This window comes from Cervus canadensis, chromosome 2 (genome assembly GCF_019320065.1).
Source record: "Cervus canadensis isolate Bull #8, Minnesota chromosome 2, ASM1932006v1, whole genome shotgun sequence".
Lineage (NCBI taxonomy): Eukaryota > Metazoa > Chordata > Mammalia > Artiodactyla > Cervidae > Cervus > Cervus canadensis.
The window spans coordinates 74,357,964-74,385,098 of NC_057387.1; the positions used below are offsets into that span (position 1 = coordinate 74,357,964).

A 27,135-nucleotide genomic window follows, 5' to 3' on the forward strand; every position below is an offset into this window, starting at 1 on the left:
GTTGCTTGGTCCTCTAAGGATTTAAGGGAGCTCCTCGTCACTGCCCGAGCGGGCTGTTCTGAGCTCGGCTGTGCCGCGGGGTGGCCGCGGGCTGCAGAGGAGCCGGGTCATTCTATAGCGAGGGGGACATCGGGGACTCAAGAGGCAGGCCTGAGAGCCCTCATCAGTTTCCTTTTGCAGATGTCGGGGACAGGGATAGGAAATGCCGCCGGTTCCTAGGACAGGAAATGCGAGGCACAGAGAGAAAGTAAAGCAGCTCCATCCCCTCCCCCGACCCCTGACCCCACATCCCACTGTATGGTTGATGAAAGGAATAATTACATTTACCAGGTACTGGCAAACAGCTTTAGTTTTACCCAGTTGTCCCAACAACTGTTTCAAGAAAGGGTTGTTATTTCTTTACAGATTTAGAGAATTGAGATTCTGAGATAATAAATAATATGCCCAAGACCCCTTGGAACTCACAGGCTTATCTTTCATGCATTACAAACTTTTATACTTTTTTACACTTTCCTTAACATCACCCTCCCCAGCCCTTAAAGTTTAAGAAGATTTGAAATAGAGACTGTTTGGGATTGAGGACTTACCTGACACAACCCCTGGACCCTTCTCCTTAATAACTATCCCCCTTATAACTGCAGAACCCCTCCCTCAGCACAAGGGGAAAAAACCAGACCTTGAAGGGACCCTCACAAAGTGGGCAGTCATTGGAGACAGAAATAAGATGGTGCCTCTAAGCACCTAGCCTGGTGCAGGTCCTTTGATGAGTGCCCAGTGCAGCTAGAATTGCCTGTCAATCACAATACATCTGGATAAGGATGGAGCACACATAAAGGTCAGGATAGTATTGGAGAAAGAGCAGTAACATTTTCTGGCCCATCTCAATCGCTATTCACAGAAAAATAAGACCAGGAGAGGATTGTGGCTATTCACTACGTAACTGTTGTTGTGGTTGTCCAGTCAACTCTCTGTGACCCTGTTGACTGCAGCAGGCCAGGCTTCCCTGTCCTTCACTATCTCCTAGAGTTTGCTCAAATTCATGTCCATTGAGTTGGTGATGCTATCTAACCATCTTATCCTCTGCCTCCCTATTCTCCTTTTGCCTTCAATCTTTGTAATAGGAATTGTTAAGTGACTGGTAAATATTATCTCATTTAATCTGTTCAATGACCCCAGGATAAGGGGTTATTAACTTTATTTAACGAAATGAAGAATCATTGAGTAACATACTCAAGACTATAGTTATAGAGCTAAGATTTGTCCAACTCTAAAGCCCTTGCACTGTGCCCCCACTTCTACGTACCATGTCCACCCTAAATAAGCAATGCCTTTTCCAGAAATGTGGTAAAATTTTAAGAGGCTGGTAATAAAAGAGATTCACAACTCAATTTATTTTTGTTTTTCATTTATTTTCCAGAAAAATTACATTGAAATAACAATTTACTGAGATATTTGATTTTGTTCTCACATATAATTAAACTTTGTCCTGAAATGAGAACCCTAGGTGCAGTAATATGCCATGATAAATAATTGCATATTCAGAATTTTGTGAAATGGGTGATTGGGAAAATTATGAAGGAAAAAACATTTGTAAAAATCATTATTTACAAAAAATGATACCCACGTTTTTTTCTAATGTATAAGGCAAGTAACATTAAAATGTTCTCATGGTTATCTTCAAGAAGTCAGTATTACACATTCATATCACCCTGGCTCATCAGAGAGCTTTGGGCAGTTCTGTGAAGGAACAAACCCATGATTCTTTTGCTGGTTTTTTCTTGAGCACAGCACAGAAGCAATAGAGATTTCATCACAGACAAAGCAGTTACGGCTATGAGAATAAAGTATTCTCTGTTGAATTACACATGTAGGAAAAAGAGCCAGTCATCAACATTTTAACTGATTTTCAAAGTATTTTGAGTATTTTAGCCCACAATTCTTTTCGTAAATGTTTTATGCTCAAGGTATTTTGTGAAAACATGTACTCCATCCAAGGTCAAAAAGACATTGTCTACTTTTGCTACAGATATTGTGGAGATCTTTAAATAAAAGCTACCACCAACTCAAAGTATACACTAATAGCATTTTCCTAAAGAAAGACAGCTGACTGAATTTTATTACTTTTAGAAATACAGCTAAATTTCTCTGAGATTCTTTTCCTAGTTTCTCTTACTGTTAAAAGTACAAAAAGTGCCTTACATTGCCACTTAGCAGGCACAAAAATAAAATTTGACCATTTTAGATCTTCTCCTATGCAAAGTGAAAAAAAAATCCTTTGTATATTGAAATCCAGTACTCTTCAAACAGTTTTAAAAGCCAGCTCTTCATATAACTGCTTGACCTGTAGTGAAGCCCTGCTTATAGATGACAGTTACATATCATACCAACACTTGGCTTTTTCATGAAAAATTATTCAGCAGCAATGTTCCAACTCCCTTAGACTGAGAGAGAGGCAGACACAAGGAGGGAGATGAAGCAGAGGTCAGTCTCTCTCATGCATATCCATTAAGAAAGCAAAAATGAAATACTGACCTGCAAAATCACAACTATAAAAATTATCATCCTATCACCTCATAAGGACAAGAAAAAACCTGACATTGGACCTTGGGACAGTGATCCCAGTGCTAGTCATTTTTTGTATTATTTAAAATATTTCAAAGTGGAGATGTATGAAAAATACTAAAGTTTGTTTTTCCAAAAGAAAAGGTCAGCGAAGTAATAAACAACTGAACAAGTAAGATGGAATTAACATTTGCATGATATACTCATTCAATGGAATGTTTAAAAATGATAAATGGCTTATAATCCATCATGCTGATTCACACACTTTGAATTAAAAATTGAACTGTATTTAGAGAAATGTAAAGTGATTTAGCTTTACTCTTTTCTCTCTGATAACAGACAGTTTACCCAGGAATTTTTAAAGAAACTTCGTTCATGAAAACAACTGATTTGCAAAACAAAGCAAAGCAAAAAGTATTATGTAATGCTCTGCTTGTAACAGAATGTAGGAGTCTTGCAAAATCTATACTAAATAGCACATTTTTCTTGGGTTTAACTGAAATGTTTTTCATATAATTTCTAACAAGCTTATATAAAAATGCTGTGAGCATCAATTCATCATGATTCAATTTCTTAAAGCATTTAGATAAAAGTATTACCAAGGATTGTTCACAAGTATTAATTACCCTCTATAAAGAATCTGGACCATCTTCAACAGATTGCAGCATGATGTGATACCCATAGGTGCAGATCTTAAAAATAATACTTAAAAAAATTAGTGAAACAACTTTACTGTTTTGAATGTTTTAGGTGATAAAATTCACTAAGACATACTAATGAACTTTAAAGTAGATACTAATTCATTTAAAGTGGCATAAATTTTCCTTAGGGTTAAAACAAAAAACCTAAAGCATCTTTTTCAAAGCATTCCTGGTTATATTATTTGAAGTTGCTGAAAGATATGTAAAACAAAACTTTTCTGAAGTTTCTTCAAAATGTGTTTAGAAAAAAGTGTTTTCTTGATTCAAAACTTTCTTAAGCTTCATTAAAGCACTAACATTAATTAACAATGTCCAAGGAGTGAGGTCTATGGTCTAGGATCATTTATTCTCAGACCACAATGAACACTTGCCAGAAGCACCAGAATACGGTGAATGAAGTAAAATTATCCTTTCTTTATTATTATTATTTTTACCAGTTAAGGGACACATAAAGTTTGCTTTTCTCTGAAACATCTTTTGTTATAAGGTTAAAGATGTACTTAGAGTGGACAGTGTACTACCTTAGAGATAAAGGAGATAATTAGAAATACTGTAAATCAAAGGAAAAATAACTTTAGAAGTCGAACTTAGAGAATAAGTTGTTATCCCTGTGGTGAATGTCAACAAACAGGGAGGTGACATTCTCTTCTAGGAATACTCATTTTGGATAAAAATCAGATATTAAACATGAGCAACTGTAAGAGGTCTGACCAATGTTAGTCAATAGACCCTAACATTTGACATTCTTTCAAAAAGGATGTTTAGCATTCAATTATGTATTTAAAATGCAATTCTTGCCTATAGCAGATGACAGAATATCAAAGAAATAGAAATGCTAGTGGGTTTTGTTGTTTGTTTTTATATTTGGGGAATTAAACATTGCATTCCTATCTCATTTTTCCTCCATGCATTCAATGGACAAAAAGTAATATAATGGTAGTCATGTTTGATTCACCAATGAGCAAATGGCATTTAACTACTGTTTGCCAAATGAAAAAAAAGAAAAAGAAAGGAGTGGGAAAACAAAAAAAAGCCTCAAGAGAGAAGCACATACATTAAAGGAGGTGGGGTGGTTCACCAGAACAGTCTCTTGAATCAGTGTAACAAAGACTGATTTTTTCATTCACATTGACAATTTAATTTGACTCATTTTAAGGAAATATCATGTTGACTTTACATTAACTTTTAAAGCAGTATTTAGAGATAATCCTAGTTTTGATATCATAAAAAATTATGCTTCCATTTTTAAAAAATCCTGATCAGAAAACTATGTAGCAAAAAGAATATATTTAGATCGAATGAGATTTTGCTCAAATGCATCATCTTTTAGAGAAAAGAAAGGAGGAAAAAAACCCCAACAAACCATAAACTCATCTCCTTAGTACATTTTACTGTATCACTCAACTTTAATTGACAGACTGTGATGATTTTGAGGAAAAAAATGCAAAAACAAAAATGATTGGTGCAGCTCTCTTGGAATTACACTAGTCCATGCTGATAAAGCATTGTTCAAAGGCCTACAAAATAAATAGTGTTAACTCAAGTTAGAGGTCTGTGTCCCTGGCAGGAAGGGAGACATTTTATCTGGATTTCATGACAGCTTGCACCCTCCCTACTTCTTTTAATCTTTGACAACATAGACAAAAGGACAGAAAAATGAAAATGAGAGAATGCATGTTAGGCCACTTTGAGACAAAATAAAAGAACTCCAAAAAAAAAGGGGGTGTTTTCCTAAACAAATCTCTCTACCTCTTGGTTTTCTTTCAAGATTGGAGGAAGCTAAATAGACTGAATGGGAAAAAAAAAAAAACATGCTCAATAGAAAAATGGTATTCAAGTAATAATTGAATGGCTAAAATCTGCTGCGGTGTCAGAACTAAGAAGTACTTGAGAGATCTACTAGGGCAGTGATTCTCAAATTTGGGGTGCTTGTCAAAGCACATATTCTTAAACTCCACCCCTACAGATTTATTTATTCAGTATAAATTTATTGATGCCCACTATCTTCTAGGCTCTGGGGTTATAGTGATACCTTAGTCAAAACCATTGCCCTTGTTAAATAAATGATAAAACAAGTGGTTCACATATCATGCTTTGAGAAATATTCTTTCCCAACAATTTTGCTTTGGGAATTATCCTTATTTTGGTATTAATTTTTCATAGCCTCCTTTACCTGGGTATTCAAATGAAATATGTATAGTAAAATAAAACAGAAGAGTTCATTTCCTAGAATGAATAAGTAAAACAGGTCAATTGCTCCCGTTGTCAAAATAACTGGGTTACTTCCAGCTGCTATGTCACTTTGGGCAAATTATTAATCTAAGACTCAATGTCACCATTTGTAAAATACTAATTAAAAAGAGTATGTACCATTTGGGGGTTGATATAAACATTAAGTGAGCTAACATCCATAGTGAGTGGTATATGGCACTCAAGAGAATATCCATTTTTATTGTATATCAAATACTGTGATTGTAAAGCCCCCAAAGGTGGATCTCTCTTAGCCAAGTAGAACCATGGAACATCTGAGGTGGGAGATTTAGAGATCGCAGTTGTGTTATTATGGTATTTAAACAGTGCTCTGGAGAGACAGACTTAAACTGCTGGAAGAACTCCTTTATTGATTTTAGTTATTTTGCTAAAATGAATTCATGTGCAATTTCAGTAGAAAAAAGTGACTGTTAAGAAAAGCTTGGAAACCACTGGCAATCCCAATGCCTCATTCTAAAGCTGAGAAATTAAAAAGGGCTGTGATTTTCTAAGGTCATATAACGGAGTTAGTGGTAGAGCTGATATAGTTACCAGGCTTCTTTGAAATGAATGTTTGGAAATGGAAATATGAGTAATTGTGGACTCAAACACTTTGCAGATTGACACTGAGTAAAAATTCATAAAAACAAAAGTAAAACAATTGTAATTTGACTTTCTGGAGGGGATGGTTCCTCTGTATTCACTTGAAACCATTTGAAATGTAGACATTCTTTCTTTACAGGTGAAATGCATTTCCAAATACTATACAGTGAATTTTCATTTTGACTGTAAGTGTAGAGAAGAATAGAGCTTTAAAAACAATTTAAAATTAAATTGTTTGGAACTATATGTTCCAATTATGATAAAATTCAGACTAATGCTTAACAGAAATTTATTTTTAAAAATAACGTGAAAAATATGAAATTTATTTAAAAAACATTTTCCATGTTGCAAAATAAAGCATTCATATTTTCTATCTTGTTAGAGCAGAATCTTTTTAATCATAACACTCAGGAAATGGTGTCCTGGCTAATGAGAAATCTTTTTCTTTTAATGCTTGGTATTAAAAATCTGAACATGTACTAGCACATTTTGTTTTAGGAATTGATAATGAACCTGACCTAATGTTTCTTTTATAATTTCACTGTCTAGGATCATTTTTCCTAACACTAATTCTTATCGTATAGTACTATGGATACAAGAATAACAGGAGATTATAAACTACAAGGTTAAAAAAAACCCACCAAAATCTAAATCCCTGATATGAATTTATTGTGTTGTTATTTGACCTATTTTCCAAAAGAAGAAGGGATATATTCTCTACTAAGGTTCTTGTTATTCAATAATAATAATAATATTTCAAAATTAATTAATAATTTTGAAATCATTGACTTTTATTCTGTTTCATAAGACCAATTATGGAATCATAGGATATCTTCATAGTTTCAAATTTGGTATCTAGAGACATTTGAATAATGTTAGAGATTAATTTAATCTGTTTTTAAATTACATTTTATAATATAAACAAAAGTATTCTATGAAAAGGAAAACCTTGTGTTTAATTACTAATTCCCTCTAGAATGGTATAAAATAAAATATAATGAGCAAGACATGAGAACCAATAATATTTACATATTTTTAATATGCTTTGTGTTAATATTTAATATGTTTTCTCATGGATTAATATCTTAAAAACACATTTTTATATTCATATGCTGGATAATTCTCAATTTTCTGCTACTTACTCTCCATTGGTTCCAGTGTTTGAAATTTCCCCATGTTTTATGGGATTTAAAAGGTTTCATTTTCTATTTTTATTTCAAAATAAAATTGAATATCTTTAAAGTAACTAAATAACTATATTAGTTACTTGTTCAAAAAACTTCAACATCAGACTGCTTGGGGAGCCAATCGAGAATTTGTTTGCACAGCAAGACTTCTTCTTAGGTAAAACAGATCATTTTGAACAGTCTCTTGGTAGCAAGCACTGATTGAGGAGTACAAATATTAATTTAAAAAATTCCACTATAAACAATTGCCAGTCACAATTTCATTTTAAAAGTAAGCTTACAAAATTTAATTTGATTCTAAAATTTTAAGGGGCTAGAGTTCTTTGTCAAATATGAATGATGTAAATAAAATTTAGCAACTAATGATAAACATAACAACTTAATAATTATAGTTATTTAATAGTATAACCTAGAACAGGAATGAGTTTATGTTAAAATAGGTTCTATGACTTAAAGGAAGATTCATGTTTTCAGATTGTAATGAAGGAAGATTTTACAGCTGGGACTCCTGAAGAAGGACTTCTCCATCCTGAATTCCCATATTGAGGCCAGACTGAATAATTACAGTTTTTATTATACCTTGCAACAATGAAATCATAACATACATTTTTGATAACTCTCTTTTTGATTCCCTAAGAACGGCAAAGATTTATAGTTATATACAATGAATCTTATCCAAAAGGAAATTTATTGCACAATAATGTGGTTAGAATTTCAATTATAAAGCTTATTTTTTCCTTCCCATATAATATAAATGATGATTAAAATTCTACTTCTGGATTTCAACTGGGGACTGAAATCTTTTTTTCTGTTTTTTTTTAGAGTCAGTGTTTTGATTCCTGTGGGTAATGAGGAAGATGCTTGGTACAATTCTCCATGCTGGATGGGAGGGTCTCTGTCTAGACATATTGTGCAAAAGTTGTTAACCAGTTCAATCATGGAAATTCTTGAAATTTTAAAACCACAATTTTGGTTTTAGTCTGATTATTCAGTAGTCCCCAGATCTGGTAATCTGTGGAAGGGAGGGGAGTAGTTAAGATTTCAACATCTTCTTTATTCTTGTTTATAATTTCATATACTTAAACTTTAAATATGAATTGCTTTCCCTTTTTACACAAGTTATAAAAATAAGAGGCCCTGTTTACACAGTTTGCATTTTTATGAAATTTGCAGTTTGAAAAAAAAGCTTTTTAAAAAGTGGCAATTAATGCTTTTCTTTGAATATGCTGTAACTTTAGAATTTTTTTTTTTGTTTGTTTTCTGAAATAGTTTCTGAATTTAATCCACTAAACATTTGAAGATAGAATTTTTATTAAGCACTAGAGTAAAACATACTAAGGACTGAAGAAAAGGAAGTTTTTTTTCTGGTTCTGCTTAATTTTCTTTGTGCGTGGCACCCCCTTTATGACAGCTAACAATATTATATTTAAATTTTATATATTGACAAAATGCAATCTACCTCTGTAAGCATTGTGCCATTCAACAGTACTACTATTAAATTTACATACCACAGTTTAAATTACATCCATTTCAGGAATGGTAAAATGCTAAAACTCAAGTATCTAACCGCCTTACTGGAATGAGTACAATTTACAAATACAATAATTACATTTTAAAACCATTAACAATATTACACCTAGAAGTAAATACTGTAGGACTGGTCATCATGGTATCATGTGAGGGAAATCATTGCTGAAAGTCATTGACATTTCCAGCAGATATATCCCAAGTGCAGATTTTTGGTTTGTTTTCATCAAACCAAAATTAAAACCTGTTTCTCATATAATAGTTCTCCATTATATGAATCTCCAAATCCTTGCATAAGACTTTATTAGTTATCTGCCAAGTATTTTCCTGAAAAATAAAACAACATATCAACAGGTTATCTGCTAGCTCCATAATATGGTTATTATGTGAGTAACATTTTATTCTTCCTGCCTTACTTCTAGAAGGTAAGTATTATATACTCAAGGGGTATAACACTAACATAAAACATATAAAGTGTTTAAAGTTTTCAGTTTTCTAGACCAACGTGTTGCCTTTTCACATTTCCACATATGAACACTTTGCAGAGGTTTGGGTCCAGAATAGGTTGGAAGATTTGTTCCTGGATGTGAGAATCAACTTCTTATAGTAGGAGTAATCATATAATTACTTTTCAATGTGGGTCATTTTTGAGAGTGAAAGGGGGCTAATTGATAATTATATTAATACTGCAACCATAAAAATCTGGAAGTATCCCAGCAAATCCTTGACAAAAAAATCACCTTAATATTGGGGAATCCCTACCAATAAATTCTCATGAGACCCCCAAAGGAGTCTCATGACCATATTTCAGCTCAAGGTAACTGGTTCTGATCTTTGGCCTAGACTTTTTTAAGTTGTTATTAAAATGAAAGATGGATACTCTTAGATCTCAGCTGAGCCTGAGTCTAAAATCTATGAAGATCTGCTGAAGAAAAAGCATTTTCAGGTGAGAGACAAAACAGCATTTATCTTGCTTGTCAGTCTAACAAAATGGCATTTATCTTGTTTGTCAATATAACATAGTAGAATTTATATCATTAACCTCAGTGTACACACATATATAATAGGAATGACAGGTCAGTCCCATGTAAGAACTGGCCAGAGCCATGATAAGTAGACTGGGCCATCCTAATTTCTGATTTCCCCAGTTTATTGCCCTATTTTTACTTCATTCAACAATTGGTTTGCTTTCTGATTGCAATGGGAAATGGGAGTTGGGAGTGGAGAAGAAGAGGAGGAAGATGATCAGAAAATCATAACATATTCCTTCTTAAGGCAGAATAGCTAAGGAAATATTGTTGTTTGCAAATGAGCACACAAGATACCCACTTACCTGCGGCAAACCTTTTCTTGATGAGTGAAAATCTGTACCCTGCTCCAACAAGTTCAATGTCACAGCCAGAAAGAGTGCTTCCTTCACTTGTAAACTGCACAACCAATGGCGAAGGTTTGCTTGGGCCTTCAGATAACTGAAATCTTGCCAATAAAGAACCTACCCCTACAAAAAGAGTATTATTGATAACAGTTTAAAAGGTAATATTCAACACAACATTCTGGATATAATTTTGGAAATTGTATTCAAGGTTAAAGTGCAAAATCAATCTTACTAGAACATAGTATATGTATATTTCAGGGACAAAACAGTGGTGAATAATATTTATCATGAAATATTATTCATGACTTTTAAAATACACCAATAAAAATGTAATTCAGCCAAATGGTACTTCAAAATTTGGAAGCATGATACTTGGAAGGCAATGTATTTCCAGCTTATGATTAATATCCAAGGAAAGTAAAAAATATCTAAACTATCAGAGTGTGAGATCTGATACAGAATGAAAACATGTTCCATTAGAAGGTCTCTGCTTCATGTGTGGTCTGTTTGATGTGGGGTGTTCGGTGGAAAAGAGGTAACGGAGGATTCATTGAAGAACTATTTTCTCTTATTGGTAAAAATAATAATACACAACAAAATTAACTGAAATACTTTCATTTTTTTTAGCGCTAAAGATATTTTGATTAATAGTTTTCTAATATCTGACAGTTATTTCAGCTTTATATATTAAATAAAATAAGCCTGTGATTGCATTACCTCCGTTTTCTGACTTCTGAGAAATATCAGGAATCTTCCACAATATTCTTTGTTGGTCAGCATTCCTAAAAATAAAATAGGTAAAAGACTTCTGCATATGTAAGGGTTTTTGTTTAATGGATGTCATATTTTTCCAAAGTGTTAATTAATAAAAATGATCTTTAAAATTTTAGCTACAATTTAAGCATTATCTATCTATCCATCTATCATCCCTCCTCTTCCCCTCCCTCCTTCCATCTATCTATTCTTCCATCTACACATCCTTTCACTCATCCATCCATCTATCCACAAATCCTCTGCTTTTTCTTTCTTTACCGTCACAACACTGTGAGAGAGATAAACGTTTAGAGGGCAGTGTGGTTAAAAAAAATTTAACACATCTACTGAAAAAATAGAAGGGAAGTGTTAGTTGATCAATTAATTCAGGTAATTTAAATTGAAGCTGTTATATGGTTGACTTTTCTTTTTAATGTTCTACTTTTTACTTCTAACAAGCATATGGAATCACTGTAATATTTTTCCTTAGAAGAATAGGCTCTATTTATAGCCATTATTGATACTCGGTGTCTATTCTTTTTCTGTTCCTATACCTTCTCTAGTGTACCTTTTAATAATACAGAGACTGCAAAATGAAACTCAGACTCCCTTGTAATTAGGGTAGATGCAGACTAAGGTCCACCAATTACATGCACTAATTAAGATATGGAGGAAAGAAGGAGGGCAGAGGCCATTTTCTTGATGCTTTTTGGGCTGTTTTCTGCTGGTCAGCAGCCTGAGATGATGTGGGGAATCTTCACAAACAGTGCTCCAGTCCAGTCTCAGTTTTGTAGTTGTTGAGAAGTAGTTTAGGCAGTGCCAGTAGGAGCTTTCTTATCCTTGGATTCTCATGAGGGTGGTGGATTCTAGAATTCAATGGCTCCACTGACAGCCTTCTAATTTCTCTCCTTCCTGGCTGCAGCAGAGGTAGCAATTCCCCTGGTGGGTCAGCTCTGCGGTGTCCTGGGAAATATTCTTGGAGATCCAGCCTAAACCTTGTTCTTCTTTTTGTGTATGAACAAAATCCCTGTGTTAAATCATTTTCTGCTTGAAATAGCTACAGCAGTTTCTGTTTTCTGCCCTGAACCCTGACATCCAGGCCTACTGTGGTCTCTTCCTATAGGAAACACAAATGCTAAAATGTCTGTCAAGCCTTTGCCAGAAGGAGCCCTTTGGTGAAGAGGAAGGGGGCTGGTGGCTCCTTACCAGACTGCTGGTGGGAGCACCGCCTGGAGCTTGGTTACCCCTCCATCCACGGGGACCAAGAACTGCACGTTGTTGAGGGCCACGGCTGTTGTCATTGCATCTGTATTGTATTTGTAATCTATGCGCAGGTCGGTGCTTGCTGGTTCACATCGCCAGTTCACTGCCAAGTTCAGAGGCGTGGACTGAATGCCCTGGGCCGACACCTTGCCAAAGACAGAAAAGAGAACATTTAAGGCTTGACCATTAATCTGAAACAAAACCAGAAGCTATGATTATGTCTTATGGGAATATGCGTAGATATCAAAAGATCCTTGGGCTGCTCACAGATGAGCAGTCGGTAAAAAAAAATGTCACCATGATGGGTGAGGGAGATTTGGACGCTTCAGGTAAAAAGTTATAGATTAAAAACATAAAATCAATGATTAAAATCTCGATAGCACTTTAGAGTTTACAATTCATTTTATGTCACTTAGGCAGATGGTATCACAGTGCTTAGGAGCTGAGGCCAAGAAGGCAGATAGTCCTGGATGTGAGTTCTTTCTTTTTAAAGTTGAAGTGCAGTTGTTTTATAACATTATGTAAGTTACAGGTGCACAACATAGTGATTTACGGTTTTAAAAGGTTATACTCCATTTATAGTTACTGTAAAGTATTGACTATATTTCTCCATGTTGTACAATATATCCTTGTACTTTATTTTATACCTAACAGTTTGCACCTCTTAATCTCCTACCATTGCCCTTCCACTAGTGACCACTGGCTTTTTCTCTATATCTGTGAGTCTACTTCTTTTTTTGTTATATTCACTAGTTGGTTGTATTTTTAAGATTCCACATATACGTGATACAGAATTTGTCCTTCTCTGTCTGACTTATTTCACTTAGAATAATGTCCTCCAAGTCCATCCATGTTGCTGCAAATAGTGAAATTTCATTCTTTTTATGGCTGAATAGTTTACTATTGTATACATATAGATATACATATATCCCACATCTTCTTTATCCATTCATCTGTTGATGGAACCAGGCTGCTTCTGTACCTTGGCAAATTGTAAATAATGCTGCTATGAACACTGGGGTGTATGTATCTTTTCAAATTAGTGTTTTTGATTTTTCAGTTATATCTTGGTGTGAGTTCTGCTTGTCACTTCCAAGCTGAGTGATCTCGAACCAGTCATTAAAAACCTCTCTGTGCCTCTGTTATTTCCTTGTCTGCCAAATGAGAATGATAATAATTTTTAAAAATATTAACTTTTTAGTTTTTTTGGCCACACCGTGTGGTTTGTAGGATCTCAGTGCCCTCATGTGGGCATGCTAAGTGGCTTCTGTCATGTCTGACTGTGCGACCCCATGGACTCTGCCCGCTAGTCTCCTCTGTCCATGGGATTCTCCAGGCAAGAATACTGGAGTGGGTCACCATGCCCTCCTCCAGGGGATCTTCCCAACCCAGGGATCAAACCCACATCTCTTAGGTCTCCTGCATTGGCAGGCTGGTTCTTCACCACTAGTGCTACCTGGGAAGCCCCTGAGTACCCTCACCAGGGATCAAACCCATGCTCCCTGCCCTGGAAGGCTGGAGTCTTAATCACTGGACCACTAGAGAAGTCCTGGGAATGAGAATAATATTTATACCTAGAGATGTTAGGATGATTGAAGAAGGCTGTTTTACATGAAACACTCAGCATAGTGCCTAATATATAATAAGGAATTAACATTTTAATACTGCAACCTATTAATATTCTTATCATATTTGCTCTTCACAAATAGTGAGTTAGACAAAGCAAGTTATGATTACTCTTTTGGGATTTGCCATTTTAAGGATTTAAATCCAGGTCTTCTAACTGGCAGTACTGCGTTCTATGGTCTACTGTCAATTCTAGCTAGAAACAACTGTGAATTTGACTAAGGAAGAGTCAGATTTGAAGAATCAGCAAAAAGTTATAAAACAATAATACCAACTTGAATCTTGGATACACAGTGAAAATTTTGAAAGGTTATTATTTCTACCTTTTGCAAGTGTATGAGCACCGCAGGGGTTGCGTGGGTGGTGTCTGTGCTCTTGAAGTTTTATTCATGGAGTATGAGTTCTGCTGATTTTGAAGACTATAAACAGCTTTTTATTGGCCTAGCAATGCCTGCACATATGGACACCATGGGAAAGGGTCCTGAAGACAGGCTGCACTTACAGAGCTGGTATGGTTGATTTGGAAACAAAACCAGACACGGATCCTTTTATAAAATGAAAGACATGACTTTTGATAACATAATTTTAGTTAGATGATCATTATAATCAAAGTTTTAAAACTTTGCAATAATCTCTATAATAAACCTTATAATAAAATTTCTACACTTTATTTTTAGCAGCCCAGTCCTCTGCAAATAAACTCTTATTTAGAAGTCTGTTATTTAAGATGGCTCAAAAGCAGAGTGACTCGCTCTCCCCTGCCATTTCTACACTCTTGTCCTTGGCGGGAGTTCTCAACTTCATAGTAGTTCCTCTGCCCAATGAGGGGCTTTATGGACATGTGATTGTCTCAGTTACTGGGGAGGGTGCTACTGGTAGCCAGAAAGTAAACTTGCTTTGATTTGAGAGTGATTCCACAAAATGCTAATTATGCCTCCCACCCAATCCCTTGCATTGTTGAAAAACAATAACAACAATACAACTAAACCACAACAAAAGGGATTTCTCATATAAAACAAAATGGTGGACTTAGGGCTACTTACATTTCACAAAGTACTCTGAAATATGTTAGGCAGTTAGTTTTCCACAGCTTAAAAAATACCTCCGTAAGAATCATTTTTATCCTTATTTGCAGATGAGGAAACTGAGGTTCAGGGAGATTAAGTGTCCAAGGTCAGTGGACAGTAGGGAAGCTGACTTAATTCCAGAATTTGGTCTCCTGCCTACATTTTAATACTTTACATCAAGTTCATATTGCAATAGGTGAATTCTGTCTACCTTCTAGGCTTCATCATAATGATGTTTAAAGCTTAGATGATACTATTCTTACTAGAAAAATGTTATATACATTTCTATTTTTTTGAAATGTACCATCACATAGACACTTCATGTTCAATGGTTTCCTTACAACATGTGATTTTCAGCTCATGGGGTGCATTATAATCATTTGGCGGTCTTGTAAAAATATATACACCTTGGTCACATCCTTGTCTAACTCAATGAAACTGAGCCATGCCGTGTGGGGCACCTAAGACAGGTCATGGTGGAGATGTCTGACAGAATGTGGTCCACTGGAGAAGGAAATGGCAAACCATTTCAGTCTTTTTGCCTTGCGAACCCCATGAACAGTATGAAAAAGCAAAAAGATAGGACACTGAAAGATGAACTCCCCAGGTCAATAGGTGCCCAATATGCTACTGGAGATCAGTGGAGAAATTACTCCAGAAAGAATGAAGGGATGGAACCAAAGCAAAAACAACATCCAGTTGTGGATGTGACTGGTGATAGAAGCAAGGTCTGATGCTGTAAAGAGCAATATTGCATAGGAACCTGGAATGTTAGGTCCGTGAATCAAGGCAAATTGGAAGTGGTCAAACAACAGATGGCAAGAGTGAATGTCGACACTCTAGGAATCAGAGAACTAACATGGACTGGAATGGGTGAATTTAATTGAGATAACCATTATATCTACTACTGTGGGCAGGAATCCTCTAGAAGAAATGGAGTAGCCATCACAGTCAACAAAAGAGTCTGAAATGAAGTACTTGGATGCAATCTCAAAAACAACAAAATGATCTCTGTTCATTTTCAAGGTAAACCATTCCATATCATGGTAATCCAAGTCTATGCCCCGACCAGTAACACTGAAGCTGAAGTTGAACAATTCTATGAAGACCTACAAGACCTTTTAGAACTAACACCCAAAAAAGATGTCCTTTTCATTATAGGGGACTGGAATGCAAAAGTAGGAAGTCAAGATATATCTGGAGTAACAGGCAAATTTGGCCTTGGAGTATGGAATGAAACAGGGCAAAGGCTAATAGAGTTTTGCCAAGAGAACGCACTGGTCATAGCAAACACCCTCTTCCAAAACACAGGAGAAGACTCTACACATGGACATCACCAGATGGTCAATACTGAAATCAGACTGATTATATTCTTTGCGGCCAAAGATGGAGAAGCTCTATACAGTCAGCAAAATAAGACCGGGAGCTGACTGTGGCTCAGATCATGAACTCCTTATTGCCAAATTCAGACTTAAATTGAAGACAGTGGGGAAAACCACTAGACCATTCAGGTATGACCTATATCAAATCCCTTATGATTATACAGTGGAAGTGAGAAATAGATTTAAGGGATTAGATCTGATAGACGGAGTGCCTGATGAACCATGGACAGAGGTTCATGACACTGTACAGGAGACAGGGGTCAAGACCATTCCCAAGAAAAAGAAATGAAAAAAAGCAAAATGGCTGTCTGAGGAGGCCTTACGAATAGCTGAGAAAAGAAGAGAAGTGAAAAACAAAAGAGAAAAGGAAGGATATACTCATTTGAATGCAGAGTTCCAAAGAATAGCCAGGAGAGATAAGAAAGCCTGCCACAGCAATCAGTGTAAAGAAATAGAGGAAAACAATAGAATGGGAAGAACTAGAGATCTCAAGAAAATTAGAGATACCAAGGGAACATTTCATGCAAAGATAGGCTCAATAAAGGACAGAAATGGTATGGACCTAACAGGAGAAAATATTAAGAAGAGGTGGGAAGCATACACAGAAGAACTGTACAAAAAAGATCTTCATGACCCAGTTAATCACAATGGTGTGACCACTCATCCTGAGCCAGACATCCTGGAATGTGAAGTCAAGTGGGCCTTAGGAAGCATCACTACGAACAAAGCTAGTGGAGGTGATGGAATTCCAGATGAGCTATTTCAAATTCGAAAAGATGATGCTGTGAAAGTGCTGCACTCAATATGTCAGAAAATCTGGAAAACTCAGCAGTGGCCACAGGACTGGAGAAGGTCAGTTTTCATTCCAATCCCAAAGAAAGGCAATGCCAAAGAATGCTCCAACTACTGCACGATTGCACTCATCTCACACGCTAGTAAAGTGATGCTCAAAATTCTCCAAGCCAGGCTTCAGCAGTACATGAACTGTGAACCTCCAGATGTTCAAGCTGGTTTTAGAAAAGTCAGAGGAACTGGAGATCAAATTGCCAACATCTGCTGGATCAACAAAAAAGCAAGAGAGTTCCAGAAGAACATCTATTTCTGCTTTATTGACTATGCCAAAGCCTTTGACTGTGTGGATCACAATAAACTGTGGAAAATTCTGAAAGAGATGGGAATACCAGACCACCTGACCTGCCTCTTGAGAAACCTGTATGCAGGTCAGGAAGCAACAGTTAGAACTGGACATGGAACAACAGACTGGTTCCAAATAGGAAAAGGAGTATGTCAAGGCTGTATATTGTCACCCTGCTCATTTAACTTATATGCAGAGTATATCAGGAGAAATGCTGGGCTGGATGAAGCACAATCTGGAATCAAGATTCCCAGGAGAAATATCAATAATCTCAGATGTGCATATGACACCACCCTTATGGCAGAAAGTGAAGAACTAAAGAGCCTCTTGATGAAATTGAAACAGGAGAGTGAAAAGGTTGGCTTAAAGCTCAACATTCAGAAAACTAAGATCATGGCATCTGGTCCCATCACTTCATGGAAAATAGATGGGGAAACAGTGGCTGACTATATTTTTGGGGGCTCCAAAATGACTGCAGGTGGTGATTGTAGCCATGAAATTAAAAGACACTTACTCCTTGGAAGAAAAGTTATGACCAACCTAGGTAGCATATTAAAAAGCTGAGACATTACTTTGTCAACAAAGGTCCATCTAGTCAAGGCTATGGTTTTTCCAGTAGTCATGTATGGATGTGAGAGTTGGACTATAAAGAAAGCTGAGTGCAGAAGAATTGATGCTTTTGAACTATGGTGTTGGAGAAGACTCCAGAGAGTCCCTTGGACTGCCAGGAGATCCAACCAGTCCATCCTAAAGGAGATAAGTTCTGGGTGTTCACTGGAAGGACTGACGTTGAAGCTGAAGCTCCAATACTTTGGCCACCTGATGTGAAGAGCTGACTCATTTTCAAAGACCCTGAGGCTGGGAAAGATTGAGGGCAGGAGGAGAAGGGGAGGACAGAGGATGAGATCGTTAGATGGCATTACCGACTCAATGAACATGAGTGTGAGTAAACTCTGGGAGTTGGTGACTCACAGGGAGGCCTGGCGTGCTGTGGTTTGTGGGGTCACAAAGAGTCGGACATGACTGAGCAACTGAACTGAACTGAACTGGTCACATCCTGAACTAATTAAAAAAAAATCTCTGAGAGTGTCAGTGCCCAGAAGATATCTCTGTCCCTGTCATCTCTATCTCTAACCCTCTCTTCTTCCCTATCTTCATCTCTACTGCTACTGCTAAGTCACTTCAGTCGTGTCCGACTCTGTGTGACCCCATCCCTGGGATTCTCCAGGCAAGAACACTGGAGTGGGTTGCCATTTCCTTCTCCAATGCATAATAGTGAAAAGTGAAAGTGAAGTCACTCAGTCATGTCCAACTCTTTGCGACCCCATGGACTGCAGCCTACCAGGCTACTCCGTCCATGGGATTTTCCAGGCAAGAGTACTGGAGTGGGGTGCAAATGCCATTGCCATTGCCTTCTCATCTCTATTTATCTATAAATAGATTTTATATAGATATCTCTCTATATCTCTGTCTATCTATAATTAAGACCAGCTCAGAACCAGCATTTGTTTATAACTCCCCTGGTGATTTTAAAGTGTACTCATGTTTGAGATGTACTGATTTCTATTAAAAAGTACAACTTTCAAAAGTAATAATTTAGATTCCTCATCTTAAGCAAAATAATTTGAGCATATTTAACCACAAAAATTGCAATGCTCAAAAAATAACCTAGGCAATCAAGTGGCTGGGAATCAGTGGGATATTCAGGCTCTGTATAATCCTGTTTTGAAACAGGATTATTAGATCCATGATAATCTTGGGTAAAGGGCAATCCTAAACACAGAAAGAAAGTTCTCATATCCTGTAATGTATTATACCAAATATTCTTTTAACCTTAAACTATTTCTTTTTTAAAAAATTAATTTATTTTAATTGGAGGCTAATTATTTTATAGTATAGCAGTGATTTTTGCCTTACATGAATCAGCCATGAGTGTACATGTGTTTCCTATCCTAAATCCCCACCTCCCACCTCCCTCCCATCCCATCTCTCAAGGTTGTTCCGGTGCACCAGCTTTAAGTGCCCTGTTTCATGCATCGAACTTGGACTGGTGATCTATTTCACACATGGTAATATACATGTTTCAATGCTATTTTCTCAAATCATCCCACCCTGACCTTCTCCCACAGAGCCCAAAAGTCTGTTCTTTATATCTGTGTCTCTTTTGCTGTCTCCCATGTAGGGTCATTGTTATCATCTTTCTAAATTCCATATATATGCATTAGTATACTGCATTGGTGTTTTTCTTTCTGACTTACTTCACTCTGTATAACAGGCTCCAGTTTCATCCACCTCATTAGAACTGATTCAAATGTGTTCTTTTTAATAGCTGAATAATATTCCATTGTGTATATGCACTGTAGCTTTCTTATCCATTCATCTTCCAATGGACATCTAGGTTGCTTCCATGTCCTAGCTATTATAAAGAATGCTGCGATGAACATTGGGGTACACATGTCTCTTTCAATTCTGGTTTCCTCGGTGTGTATGCACAGCAGTGGGATTGCTGGGTTGTATGGCAGTTCTATTTCCAGTTTTTTAAGGAATCTCCACACTGTTCTCCATAGTGGTTATACTAATTTGCATTCCCATCCACAGTGTAAGAGGGTTCCCTTTTCTCTGCACCCTCTCCAGCATTTATTGTTTGTAGACTTTTTGACAGCAGCCATTCTGACCAGCATGAGATGGTATCTCATTGTGGTTTTGATTTGCATTTCTCTGATAATGAGTGATGTTGAGCATCTTTTTTTGTGTTTGTTAGCCATCTGTATGTCTTTGGAGAAATGTCTGTTTAGTTCTTTGGCCCATTTTTTGATTGGGTCGTTTATTTTTCTGGTATTCAGCTGCATGAACTGCTTGTATATTTTTGAGATTAATTCTTTGTCAGTTTCTTCATTTGCTGTTATTTTCTCCCATTCTGAAGGCTGTCTTGTCACCTTGCTTATAGTTTCCTTCATTGTGCAAAAGCTTTTAAGTTTAATTAGGTCCCATTTGTTTATTTTTGCTTTTATTTCCATTGCTCTGGGAGGTGGGTCATAGAGGATCCTATTGTGATTTATTTCAGAGAGTGTTTTACCTATGTTTTCCTCTAGGAGTTTTATAGTTTCTGATATTACATTTAGATCTTTAATCCATTTTGAGTTTATTTTTTGTGTATGGTGTTAGAAAGTATACTAGTTTCATTCTTTTACAGGTGGTTGACCAGTTTTCCCAGCACCATTTGTTAAAAAAAATTGTCTTTTCTCCATTGTATAATCTTGCCTCCTCTGTCAAAGATAAGGTGCCCATAGGTGCATGGATTTACCTCTGGGCTTTCTATTTTGTTCCACTGATCTATATTTCTGTCTTTGTGCCAGTACCATACTGTCTTAATGATTGTAGCTTTGTAGTATAGTCTGAAGTCAGGCAGGTTGGTTGCTCCAGTTCCATTCTTCTTTCTCAAGATTGCTTTGGCTATTTGAGTTTTTTTGTATTTCCATACAAATTAATGAAATTATTTGTTCTAGTTCTGTGAAAAATACTGTTGGTAACTTGATAGGGATTGCATTGAATCTATAGATTGCTTTGGGTAGTATACTCACTTTCACTATATTGATTCTTCTGATCCATGAACATGCTATATTTCTCCATCTATTTGTGTCATCTTTGATTTCTTTCATCTGTGTTTTATAGTTTTCTATAGATAGGTCTTTTGCTTCTTTAGGTAAATTTATTCTTAAGTATTTTATTCTTTTTATTGCAATGGTGAATGGAATTGTTTCCTTAATTTCTCTTTCTGTTTTCTCACTGTTAGTGTATAGGAATGCAAGGAATTTTTGTGTGTTAATTTTATATTCTGAACTTTCTATATTCATTGATTAGCTCTAGTAATTTTCTGGTGGTGTCTTTAGGGTTTTCTGTGCAGAGGATCATGGCATCTGCAAACAGTGAGTTTCACTTCTTCTTTTCCAATCTGGATTGCTTTTATTTCTTTTTCTTCTATGCTGTGGCTAAAACTTCCAAAACTATGTTGAATAGTAGTGATGAGAGTGGGCGCTCTTGTCTTGTTCCTGACTTTAGGGAAAATGTTTTCAATTTTTCACCATTGAGGGTAATGTTTGCTGTAGGTTTATCATATATATCTTTTATTATGTTGAGGTATGTTCCTTCTATGCCTGCTTTCCAGAGAGTTTTTATCATAAATGGATGTTGAATTTTGTCAAAGGCTTTCTCTGAGTCTATTGAGATAATCATGTGGTTTTTATCTTTTAATTTGTTAATGTTAACCTTAAATTATTTCTTAACATAAGTTTCATTAGAATATATTTTGTGGGACTATCACATTATAAAAAAATTCAACTTACATTTAATCATTTAAAATAACAGATTTTAGTACAGTAATATTCTTAACAAAATTTTGTTTAGCAACTGTCTGATTCTTTGTGACCCCATGGATTGTAGGCTGCCAGGCTCCTCTGCCCATGGAATTTTGCAGACAAGAATACTGGAGTGGGTAGACATTTCCTTCTCCAGGGGAGCTTCCTGAATCAAGGATTGAACCCATGTCTCATGCATTGCAGGCAGATTCTTTACCACTCTGCCACCTGGGAAGCCTCCTTAACAAAATTACAGTAAACTATTTTGTCAATATTTGAATCTTAATTGACGTAGTTTTCTGCAAATTCATTTTTGTGGCGTGTTTCCCTAAATTTGAATAATTTTTTTTTACTTGTAAGTTTCAAATAATGTATGAATATTCTAAATAGCCTTTACACAGCCTTTTGAGATCTCTATATTCTTATAGATTATAGCTTTTAAATAATATTTAAAGAAGTGTTACTTTACTTTTATTTAATGTTAAGTATGCTAGAATTGTCAACTACAAATTGGCACTTGACTTCTACCTCTACAAGGATTAAATCATGCAATTTTAACTGCTGCTGTAACTGCTGATTTTCAACAGCCCCTGAAAGAAGTTTGGGGTGGAGAGCACAAATGAGGCACTTAGTGCTCTGGGAAAAACCAGCAGAATAGGTCTTCAGAAAGTTAGATATTTTATGGAGCTTATTTTATGAGACCAGTTCTTCTCCTCATATCTAGAAAAGCACTAAAATCCTTCATGGTGATATCTGCTCCTCATGACTAGCAGTAACCTTCATGAGATAAGCAGAAACCTGCAAAAAAAATGTGCTTAATTGCATGTACTTTCCCGTCACCAAAATCACATATATACTGACTTCCTTCCTACTTCTTTGGAACAGTTTCTCAGAGCTATCTGAAATGCTGCCTCCAAGGCTATAGTTCTAATTTTCCCCAATTAAAACTTGACTCACAACTCTCACATTGTACATTTTTTTTAAGTTGATAGAATGAATATACCTTTGTAATATGAAAGAGACACCCTGACCATATAAATAGTCTTACCTGATATTTGAGCATGTCCACATTATAATATGTAGCCTGGGGTTTTTGTTCCGACACTTTCTTTAGGTGAGTCATCAAATTTGGCATGTTTACCCAGAATTCCTTGGCATTGGCATCATTTTGGGTATTATCGCTATTTAATTGGGAAGAAAAACTGATTGAGTAGCATCTTGTGAAAAACACAAAACACAAAAAAAGCATCTTAGCAAATTATCATCTGATTTCTATCTCAATCTTTGAGAATTTATACAGACTATTATTAACAATAGTAGAGTTGCAGTCCTGAATGGTATGTTAATAAATACCCACAAAAGTGAAAGTGTTAGTCACTCAGTCATGTGCGACTCTTTGCAACCCGTGGACTGTAGCTCACCAGACTCCTCAAGGAATTCTCCAGGCAAGAATACTGGAGTGGGTTGCCATTTCCTTCTCCAGGGGATTCCAAGGGTCAAACCCAGGTCTCCTGCATGCAGGCAGATTCTTTACCATCTGAGCTACCAGGCAAGCCCATAAATACCCATAGTGAGGCATTATTGTATTGCTGTAAATCCCAAGGAGTACCCAGTGATATTAACCAATCATAATGATAATTATTGGTTCAAAGAGTGAATAATGGTGGCTTCAAAGAGTGAATTATTTATTAACCCAAATTTAATAGCTCTAACACATCACCACTGTTTCCTCTAAATTAGTCAGTTAATGCAGTCAAGGAGTCATATACATTGATTTTCTTTTGAATTTACTTCAACAGTAGATTCTCAGAAATTACTGATTTAAATATTTGGCTATAAGTAAACATGTTCTTTGTCTCCAACTGAGGAGAAAAGTGTGTTACTAAAATTATCATGCTCCCTTTTTAATATTCACAGTAGTTCATCTAAAAGCATCTAAATCATACAAAGTCACCTCACTTACAAGACGATCTTGGAATTTGAATGATAATAACCATGGCAGTTATACTAGAGAGTGCAGTCTTGGTGAATTAAATGAGTTTTGTATCCCTAGGGGAGTTGATAGCTTTCCCTGATGTTTCTTGAAAATGCTTGCCTCAATGGCAAAAGAATCAGGCAAGACTGTGAAAAGCATTTGCTTATTTCCTGCATAATGAGGAAATTGAGGGCCCAAGTGTCTAAGTAACTTACTGACATTTCACTTTCAGAATATCCTGTAGAATAAAATAACAGTAGCTAGGATTTTTTGAACATCTATTATGTGCTAGGCACTCTGTTATCTATGCTATAAACTCTTTCACTAATATCTACCCTGCAAAGAAAGAAGGATCTTTTTTTTTTTAAAGATGAGTGAATATTATAAAAAGAGAAAATTAGAGGGTAAGAAAACAGAAGGGTGTGATAAAGACAAATCATAAACTTCTAAGATTCAGCCTCTGGAAGTCAAACATAATCAGAGCCTTAAAAATGATCCTGGTCCAGAGTGGTTGTAGCGCCCAAGTATCAGCAAGACCCCTGTGGTTCTGTTGTGCCTGATACAGGCTGTTGAGGACAAAACAAAGTCCTATTACTTTGGACAGGTAGGATGGAAAGCCCCTTGTCTTTGCCCCTGGCCAAGTTAAGCTAAGGATGCTTATAAAGGCTGTCTAAACTGTTATCTAAAACATCAAAGTTATCCAGAGCTTCTTAAGGGGTAGCTATACACGGAGGCAGGAGACGAGAATAATAGAGGTTCACCAAAATTAAGTAATTTACTTAAGGTTGAATAGCTAAATAAGTAACAGGGTCAGGATTACAGCCCAGGTCAATCTTACTGCACTATACCAAAACAGATACGGAATTAATATCCAGCAACATTTTATTTTATTAATGTTAATAAACTATGGTTTTTTGAGTTGAACCAAAAAGAAGGCTGAGCACCGAAGAATTGATGCTTTTGATCTGTGGTTCTGGAGAAGACTCTTGAGAGCCGGGTGGGCAACAAGGAGATATAACAGTCAATCCTAAAGGAAATCAACCCTGAATATTCATTGGAAGGACTGGTGCTGAAGCTGAAGCTCCAACACTTTGGCCACCTGATGTGAAGAGCCAAATCGTTGGAAAAGACCCTAATGCTCAGAAAGATTGAGGGCAAGAGAAGAAGGGGGTTTCAGAGGATGAAATGGTTGGATGGCATCACCGACTCAATGGACATGAGTTTGAGCAAACCCTGGGAGATAGTGAAGGACAGGGAAGCCTGGCGTGCTGCAGTCCACAGGATTGCAGAGTCAGGCACAGCTTAGTGACTGAACAACAACAACAACATTTTATTAAGTTGTGCTAAGTAAATCTGAATAACTGAAAAATCTCAATTATATATTTAACAACACAATAAGCTGAGACATATGTCTATGATAATTCCTCAGGCAAACTTGCTTTAATAAACAGTCAAGAAAGCTTTGGCAATCCAAAGCTTATACAAAGATGCAATTCTTGAATGCTCAAGAAGTCTTGAGAATTCTTTAGACTCGTAATTGGTTTAATAATCATTCCTAAACATCCTTTGTAAACCAAGTCATTCCATAAGGGAGAAGTAGAAGTAAATTTCAGTTTGGTCCCTGTCATAGGGAGTGCAAACCTAAATGTCTCCAGGGACCAAGCTGGTAACCTAAATGTTACAGTAAAGATAATAGAGAGGATTAAGATGACAGATGAAAGGAGTCTTGAGAGCTGTATTTGAGAATAATGTTGGGTCCCATTGCCTTTTAAAAACTAGGTGTAGTAGTAGGGGTGGTGGAGCTTCATTGTATAACAAAAACCAAAGAAGCTGTAGGACTAATGGGTCACCAATCATAGCCCTGGGCTTCCCTGGTGGTTTAGCTGTTAAGAGTCTGCCTGTAATGCAGGAGACGCAGGAAATACAGGTTCTATCCCTGGGTGTGGAAGATTCCCTGGAGGAGGAAATGGCAACCCAATCCTGTATTCTTGCCTGGAGAATCACAAGGACAGAGGAGTCTAATGGACTACAATCCATGGGGTCTCAAAGAGTGGAATGTGACTGAGCACACATGTAGGCAATCACAGCCCTAACACAATCATCAAATACATTTAATAAAGTCCAAATTAATGAGAGTTTTTGTTTTATTTAAAAAACAATTTAAGGGTCTATATAGTGTTTTGTCAAACGGGAATATTCTCAGACTGATATTTAATTCAATGCATAAGACTGAAGTATTAATATAAAACTCTGACTCACATATATGTACCTAAGAATTTGATAACATACCTGCCTAAAAATGCAACAAAAACTATAACTATCCCACCGGTGATATTTACAAACAAACTGGTGAAATAGTGGCACACAATTCCTAATTACTGATGGAGGAACCTAGAAAAATAAAATTAACTGACTCAATGTGCACATCAAAAACACATAGGGAAACTGAAATTAAAAGTTGTTCATTTCCAATCTTGGCCATTTCATGTTTATCTTTCACTTCATAGGTGAGCATTTCATTTATATTTTTAAGCCTGGAATCAGGTTTACCAGTTAAACCATTGTAAAGATCAATGAGAAGGAGGTGATCTTAGTCATCATCTGAAAGATCTATGACTGTTTTTCCATCACTGGAGTGAAAAAGTCTCATGCAACCAAGAAAGAGAGTGACTGTATTGGCCTTCAAATTCCAAATGACCTTTAGCTATTTCTTCATAAATATCCAGCTTGATAAAATACTTTAAATTATAGTTGAATTGTTCATTCATTCAACAAGTACTATTCAAGTCCTTATTAGGGACAGTGGAAGGTACTGAGGATATGGTGGTGATCCAATAGATGTGTTCTATTCCCTCATCTGTTTTATAGTCTAGTGGGTGAATGAAGGTGGATGAATGAAGAAAGAAAACAGATATACAATTACTGGTTTTAATAAGTGTGACAATGGAAAGAATAGGAATCTTGAGAGAGAATAACAAGGTTACATGATTTAGTTTGGGAGTGGGGAGGACAGTGGGATGGTCAGGCAAGGCTGAGTGGAGCTGAGATCTGAAGGATGAATAGGAGTCTGGTGGACAAGAGAGGAAATCCTATTGAAGGCAGAGTAAACAACTGTACAAAAATTTGATGTGGGAAAGGACTCCGCCATTTCCAAGACGGGCAGGTATGGCTGCAGCTACAAGGATTCTGAACAGGATGGTGGGAGATGAGGATAGACAAACAGGCAAGAGTGGATGAATCAGGACCTTGAAGGTAATGGTACACTAGTTGTAATGCAAAGCCTCCAGAAGGTTATAAGGGAGGACAACCTGATTTACATCTAAAAAGCTGGCTATTGTGTATAGGAGTGGGGCAAGACTGGAGGTAGAGAGAGG

General features: G+C 36.3%; 1 protein-coding gene across 7 annotated transcripts in view; it reads right to left on the reverse strand.

Annotated features, from left to right (window-relative positions):
* Positions 1-7,135: 7,135 nt before the first annotated feature.
* The window catches only part of SGIP1 (SH3GL interacting endocytic adaptor 1), a 228,096-nt gene continuing 208,096 nt past the window's right edge, over positions 7,136-27,135 (reverse strand). For all 7 annotated transcript variants that reach the window (XM_043461048.1, XM_043461047.1, XM_043461045.1 and 4 more), the window contains 5 exons: positions 22,835-22,967; positions 12,165-12,367; positions 10,923-10,987; positions 10,164-10,328; positions 7,136-9,157 (listed from right to left, as the gene is read on the reverse strand). In XM_043461048.1, the coding sequence (XP_043316983.1) occupies positions 9,135-9,157; positions 10,164-10,328; positions 10,923-10,987; positions 12,165-12,367; positions 22,835-22,967 (589 nt within the window). In that variant the 3' untranslated portion in view covers positions 7,136-9,134. The remainder of the gene's footprint in view (positions 9,158-10,163; positions 10,329-10,922; positions 10,988-12,164; positions 12,368-22,834; positions 22,968-27,135) is intronic.